Source organism: Macrobrachium rosenbergii, chromosome 3 (assembly GCF_040412425.1).
Source record: "Macrobrachium rosenbergii isolate ZJJX-2024 chromosome 3, ASM4041242v1, whole genome shotgun sequence".
NCBI lineage: Eukaryota > Metazoa > Arthropoda > Malacostraca > Decapoda > Palaemonidae > Macrobrachium > Macrobrachium rosenbergii.
In genome coordinates, this window is record NC_089743.1 from 71,979,971 (window position 1) to 71,987,470 (window position 7,500).

The window sequence follows — 7,500 nt, forward strand, 5'->3', positions numbered from 1 at the left end:
TATTCTGGTTACAAAAATTACATATAAATTTCAGTGCTTTGAATAATTTCTGAGCTACATCAGACATCAGAATTCCAGTGACTTAAAGTGCTGTACTTCAGTATATTAGTCACAAAACTTTGATTCTTGTAAAGGATATTACCTTTGATTACAGGAAGTACAGTATGAATGAAATTTATAATGTATATATGAATGTTATGTACTTTATAAAGAAATTTAGCATCTAAAGTTAGGTGAAAGGTAAAAAAAAAAAAAAGACAGTACCTTCTCTCTGATACGCAACACCAATGAAAATTTCATTTTACTATGCAAGACTTTTGAAATAAACAAAGAAGCTTTAGGAAATAAACGAGTACCTTAAATAAAATAGCTAGAATCTACACAATATTTCAGAATTAAAAACGATTAAAGAAAAAAGATAATTAAAAAAAAAAAAATGAATAATTGGAAGAACTTATGCCCAACCCAATGAGGGCTAGCAAGGGCTCATGACAGAACCTACTGACATACCGAGGGAAATCTGTTGTAAACACCCTGTCCACTCCAAGTGAAATCACTTATCTGTGACTGATTTGCACTGCTTGCGTGTGTGTGTGTGTGCGTGTGTTTGTTGCACCACTGTCGGCACCACACTCGCCTTTTTTTGGCACCATTTTAATTTCCGCGTTCCTTTTCAATTGCATTTAGTCAACAGTACCAAGGGACCCGGTAAGTTTCCCCCTTTTATTTGGATATGGTTTGCTGTGTTTCTGTGTCATGGATTACTAGTAAAGGTTATTTAAAAGGATGAACATGAAAATGGTATGAGGTCCAAAAGAAACAGACGCTTTAGTTTAAGGAAGATTCTAAATATTGGCCTTCATGATATAAGGTACCAATTCGTTCCGGGCAATGCTTCAGATAAGCCATCTGGACCATAGCCCAAAGACCCGTCGTTAGTGAAATAAAATGTCCTATTCAAATCTACGTTATAATTCTGGCAAATCCCTTAAAGCACACCCCCATTAATTAAGCCTGAAGGTGATGATTCATTAACATTGAGAATTCATTATTTTCCATGTTTCTTTTGGTACTTACTGTGTGTGCGTGTGTATACATAATTACACACGCACACGTTTTTTATAATCTCTATATCAATACAGAAGTTACTTTTATTTATAAAAAATAAAAAAAAATAATTTAGGTTTGAAATTAGGATTCTTTCAAATCATTTTTTTCTTCTATTTAGAACCTTTCTGCAATCCTAATCCTACCTATGATCAACTCATAAAATTTGATTAAATTTGTCTTTTTTCAATGCAGTTAATTTTAATTTTGTCTGCTTTTTCAAAAGCACCAAGTAGTAGTTTCTCTTCAATTGTCACTATTATTTGGTTTTTAGTCTATTTGCAAATATCTTTCAAGTCATTAGTAGTTTTCACTCATTTATTTTGTAATATGATGTGTATATATATATTTTCATATACCGTACGTCTGTATCTCTTTTTCACATAAAAGGTAATTTTTTGATTGGCCATCAGTAGCTTTTATTTATTTTTTCCTGTTTATTTACTTAATTTTTACTTCTAATGATGCCATTAAACATCAATAGTCCTTTTAATCTCTTTTGTTTTGTGTCAACAAAAAAAATTTTTTTTCTTTTGTTCAATCCTTAGTAATTCAAAGCAAACGACGTATGGTTTATGAAGCGTGAACGCATAATGTCTCCAATTATCCAAAAATAAAATAAACTGTTCTTAAATTTCTCCACAATGTCACCTCAATAGAACTAGACACGGTAGAAACGGTAGAACCTTCGTTGAGTCCTACCGAAGCCGGTGAGTAGAACCAGAGATATTTCCATATTCAGGAGAAAAGTGTGGTCTTGTTGTGTGTATTCTAGGCCTGAGCAGCTTGCTAAACTCTCAGATCGCTAATCTATTCGTATTCTAAATGCACACTTGAGTACTCTATTTTTTTCTCATAATTCAGTGTCCCTTTTTCCAATTCTCAAATATGATCGAGCATGAAAAGACATTCATCTATTTATACATATAATAATTTTCCCAGTTCCCTTTTTTGTCACAGATAAAATGTTGACTCTTATCTGGAGCATTTCTGAAAGATCCGGCAAATCCAACGACTCAAGTGTCATTTTAGAATAAGCCAGTGTAATATTCCGAGAAAGAAATCAGGAAGTTTGTCATACCGGAGGAGAGTTACGAATACAATTTGTCAAACCAGAAGTCGAGAGAGAAAAAGGATTGAAACATTCGATTTAGAAAGCATAATTAATTCTCAGTCTTCTAGTTCTCTTTTCGTTTTACATGGTTCGCCTAAATATGTGGTTACAATGCAGTCACACAGTTCTGTTGACACAGACTTTTAAATTACGATCAGTACCAATGGAATTCATAAATTGTAGCAGTAACACCACTGTTACAGAGATTCTTTAAGGAACGCTGCATATTAATCTTGAAGAAAATTATATTGGAGAAAACCTTGCAGAAAAAAGTTGGAAATAACATTTATAAAAGTTTTGAAATTAAAATGTGAATTAGCCATTACGGAAACGAAAAATGCGTAAGTAAAATCAGTAAAGGTAAAGAAAACGAGCAAATGAAACTGAACTTTCCTTTTTATTAGAAAAAAAAAAATAAGCGAGCCAAAGAGAATTATGAAGACGAACCTTTCATTAACGAAGTAACTATTGAAAAATGTTACTGCAGACGGCAAAAGGAAGACTTGAAGGAATTGATATTTATGCTGTAGATTACTCGCGGGGCATGTGCTTTCAAATAAAATTTCATATTCTTCTTCAGAAACAAATTAAACGATTCTTCACTGACGCACAAGTAATTTTTCAAATCTGTAATATAAAACAAAACAGCTACACCTAACCTGAAAAGATGATGCAAATATGATGAGAATTGACTTCCGGTATGGCAATTTCTTCCTGTTTCACCGTAAAGGAAAACGAGGTAAAAAAAAAAAAGCTGCAGTATCATTCTTAACGTTAATGCTTTATCCCTTAATGTCTATTAACACTTGATGCTAAAACATAACTGTATGCAAAGACGTCATAATCCATCGGTAATTATTTTAAAGGATCACTCAGTTGTTTAGAGGTAAAATTCGAAATAGCCTATCTATGCTGAAATATATATTATTTAAAAAGTGAATCAAACACATGGCTATGAGATTCATTTGTTATAAAGAAAATATAACGGTGATGAATTTTTATAGATGTGAAGCCTCTAAATACGGAATCGTTTCCATTTTATTTATGCTGATATTCTTTGATTATTATCGCATGCTTTTTACATCCATTTATTTACTGCACCTTTACTACATAGTTCTTTATCCCAAATGTGTTTACCATTATCTTTACATATCACAATGGTTTTGTTGTTTCTTCTATTCTCATTTCAAATTCGCTTCATGCTAAATCCTTCAACATTTTTTGAAATCTTTTCTACTCTGTGTTCATGCAAATCTATTTGTTCAGTAATAATGGTGAAGAGTTGCACAAGAGGTTTTGTGAATAGGGACAAAAGTTTGTCACACATTCTAATCAAAGTACTTTACTTTGGCTAAAGGAAATTCTGAATATTAAGTGACCCCAAAACATGGGGGCCTTTCTTTTTAACCGCTTGAAAGGAAAGCAATTTTCAATGAAATGCTTTTCACTGACCCCATTGCCCGGAAGGTCTCTGAATGATTTCAAAAGCGTGAGTGATTCCATAAAAAACTAATTTCAAATGCACCCAAAGCGGGAAGCGTTCCCATTAATAGGTTGCATTAAACTGGCTCAAAATTAATCGGGGTTTTCATTTTATCTGAATTGAAAGAGCAGGTTTTCATTCACAGAACGATTTTCAATGACCCAAAATACAGGAATGCTTCTTATTCAACCGCAATCTTTACTTAAGTAACGAAAACAATCTTGCAAAAGCTCCAGCCACCAAAAACGACAACGGGTTATTTTCGTGCAGGTAATGGGTATAAAGGCCAAAGTTGATAAAAATACTGAAAAACGTTTGCATTTCTAAAGGAAGCTTCCATTCTGTAACCAGTTATTAAACGGTCTCGAGGAAAAATTGGCGCTTCGAAGGACGTATTATCTTTTACAGCATTTATATGTATGTATATATATATATATATATATATATATATATATATATATATATATATATATATATATATATATATATATATACGTAAATAATTGTAGGATTAATGGTAATTCTCACAGTCTCGACATGATCGGTAATTGGGTCCTCTGGCTATTCAGAATTTCCAATGTTAGCCATTACTACAGCATGGTTCTGAGTTGATGTAATCGTATATTTAAGGAGCACTGCAGCATATATAATTAATTCTGCATGACGGCCATTCTGCAGTTGCAATGATTACTGTGAATGAAGTATTTATATCTATCTGAAAAACGTTAAAAGAGAAAAGGCTATTGATGAAATAAATTTTGATTTCGCCAAATTATACCCCAACCTTTGACGAAGTACAGTGAGCAAATTTAATTAAAAAAAATCTTCTCAATAAATTGCTTTTGATAAAAAGGTACATAATGTTATAATAGTAAAAGACTGACGACCACTAAATTTTGAAACACTTTAACGTAACCTGGGGTTTTTAATCGATTTACTAGTTACATTTGAAGTGAAAGAGGAAAAAATATAACACTTGATTTCACCAACATTTTCTAAGCTATCTATTTTCTTGCACTTATGCAAACCTATAAAACAATTTTCAGAAGCTTACTATTTCTCAAGACTTCTTATTACAGTATATCCTATTTCTCATTTATTTGTTACTTGGGTGTGTGCATGTATTATGGAAAGTAAGTCCCTAAATAATGTCAAAAAAAGGTGTTTCAATTTATTTTCTAACAATCAATTACTTGCCTATTCTTATTTGATGTTAATTATCCTTAAAAGAACGTCAGTCCAGGTAGCCTTCACAGACATCAGTTACCACTTATGGGACCTTTGCTTCAATCCTACCCAAACGTGACTGCTTGTATGTTGAAATATCTTATGCTAATCGGAAAATGGTTTTTCAGATCTTACTCATATGTCATTGCTGTTTGATAGATGGCAACAATTCGACACAAAATTCTTGCAGCCTACAATTTACTGAAAATACAATATTTCCTGTTCAGTGTCTAAAGCAAATCATGGAAGAATCGTTTCTTGTATTTTACTTCCATACAATAGATCTTGAATACTCTGTTAATTACCTAGACTTCTCAAGATCCTCAAAAAATAGCCTGCGAATTATCAAAAATTCTTAAGAGCCTCAAAAAATAAATGAATAAATAAATATTTCTTGCTAGCCATATTTGAACCACATGACAAACACAGGTCCAACCACAGGTTAATTATGTAGACCAAACGTTTTGTGTCACTGTTCTGCAGGGAAAGATTACCACTTATGAAAAGGCTCAGAAAATATTACCGCTAGTACTTGAGTCTTGCGAAGTATTCCATGTTTTAATGAATAAATCTGAGGACAAATAATTAGACTCCAGGGCTTAGGAAATTCAGGGAAGCAGTTATCACCAGCGGATAGGGATTAGGTAAGGCAACTATCGACAACCAGATAGTATCAAAGGACACTGATATGGAAGGTGAACAAATTATAAAACTGAAACTGAACTCTACTCTACAAAGAATGTTCTATAACTAGCACTTGAAAACTGAAGACACCGAAATTTTGGGGCTAACCGAGTCATACTGTGCTGCAGACCAAGGAATATTACTGGTGAAATTTAATTCTATAGAGTTTTGAAAGTGCCCTGGGTCAAAGATATGGAAGGGGACAGTTACTAAAAATACCGAAAAATAAACTGCTTCCTAAATAATAAGCATCTAAGATTTAAATACCTTGCTGGTGTTAGAAATTTTATTTGTATAGTCAATTGAGTAATATACGACCAGCTTTATGTTGAGAAGATAACTGTCTTTGGGAATGAAGAACATGAAGCTATTAGAGTTTTGAAAACCAAAAGACATTCCTTAGAACAACTGTGTTTTGTTGATAAACATTAAGGGATGATATGAAAGAAGGAAAAGGCAGTTGATTTTTTAAAATGAGTGTTCAAATAATAGGAGAAGATCTGAGTAAAAAAGACTGGGGCTTAAAAAGTGCTGTATAAAATGGACTTTAAAAGCAATTATTTAAAATATAGCATCTATAGAAATCATAGATTAATTAGACTACTGTTCTCCTCAAGGACTGGATAATGACTACAAATGTAAAAGGCCAGCAAGAACTGAATTAAAAAAAAAAAAAAGTACTTCTCAAAACGGTGTGAATAGGCAGAAGGCAAATAACCAAAATGTTCAACTTACTTAAAAATTATACTAAATTAGACAAATCAGAATGCAAATGTTTGGTCCGTCACATTATCAAAATATAGACAATGGAGGCTTTATAGTGTGGTTTGAACCTATATGGTATTGAAAATTATTTGAAGTCTTAATTGATTTATTATAATTTTTTTATATATTCATATGCCATACGTCTGTATTCAATAAAGCACTTATTCTACTATCAAAGGAAATCATCTTCATTTTTAATACAACATTATGAATGGAATGTGTCAATTCAGTAAATAATTCGGCAACAATATTACAAGCAGGCAGTGAATTCTGATAATCTTACAGTGTCATTTTGAAAACGGACGTATGGTTTATGACTTGCATATATCTATGAAAGTACCCAAAAGTAAAATAAAATTTTTCTGCAATTTCATCTCAATAGAAATAAAAACGGTAGAACCGACGATGGGTATTACTGAGGCTGGTGAGTAGATTAAGATTATATGATTCCATATCTATATATATATATATATATATATATATACTGTATATATATATATATATTATATATATAATATATATATATATATAATATATATATATATATATACATATATATAATATATATATAATATTATATATATATATATATATATATATATATATATATATATATATATATATATATATATATATATATATATATATATTATATAAACATTCAAAACACAGCAAAGTGTGATTTGTTGTATGGCTAATCCTATAGACGCTCATGTGTATCTTAGGCCTGGGTAGCTTGCTATAACTCAGAACGCTACATCATTATTCTAAATGCACACTTGAGCGATGTTTCTTGATAATTCAATCTTAGATTATCCCTTTTCCAAATCATAGATGATAATTAGCATGACACTGTTTTTCATACTGGTATGTTTATTCCCTTTTGGCACAGATACAATTCGACACTTATCTGGTTGAATTACGAAATGAAAATATGCTATTTCATTACTCAAGTGTCATTTTAAGATAGGTCAATTATAGTGTTAGTAAAGAAGGCATCAGGAATTGTCATACTGGAAAAGACGGAGCTGCCATTTATTGTGTACCTTCAGAAAAAAATAATGCATTTTTATGAAAAATAGCAAAACACCTGAACAGAGACAAGAAAATTAGAAAAAAA

The 7,500-nt window shown here is 31.5% G+C and overlaps 1 protein-coding gene across 37 annotated transcripts in view; it reads left to right on the top strand.

Moving 5' to 3' along the window:
- Syt1 (Synaptotagmin 1) overlaps positions 1-7,500 on the top strand; it is a 165,946-nt gene that overhangs the window by 105,271 nt on the left and 53,175 nt on the right. For 8 of the 37 annotated variants that reach the window (XM_067082211.1, XM_067082229.1, XM_067082220.1 and 5 more), the window contains exons 3-4: positions 1,767-1,817; positions 6,763-6,804. The exons of 4 other annotated variants lie outside the window; for them this stretch is intronic. In XM_067082211.1, the coding sequence (XP_066938312.1) occupies positions 1,767-1,817; positions 6,763-6,804 (93 nt within the window). Of the gene's footprint in view, positions 1-687; positions 709-1,766; positions 1,818-6,762; positions 6,805-7,500 lie in introns of all 37 variants that reach the window. 25 more of the 37 variants (XM_067082199.1, XM_067082192.1, XM_067082206.1 and 22 more) reach the window with 5 other exon arrangements.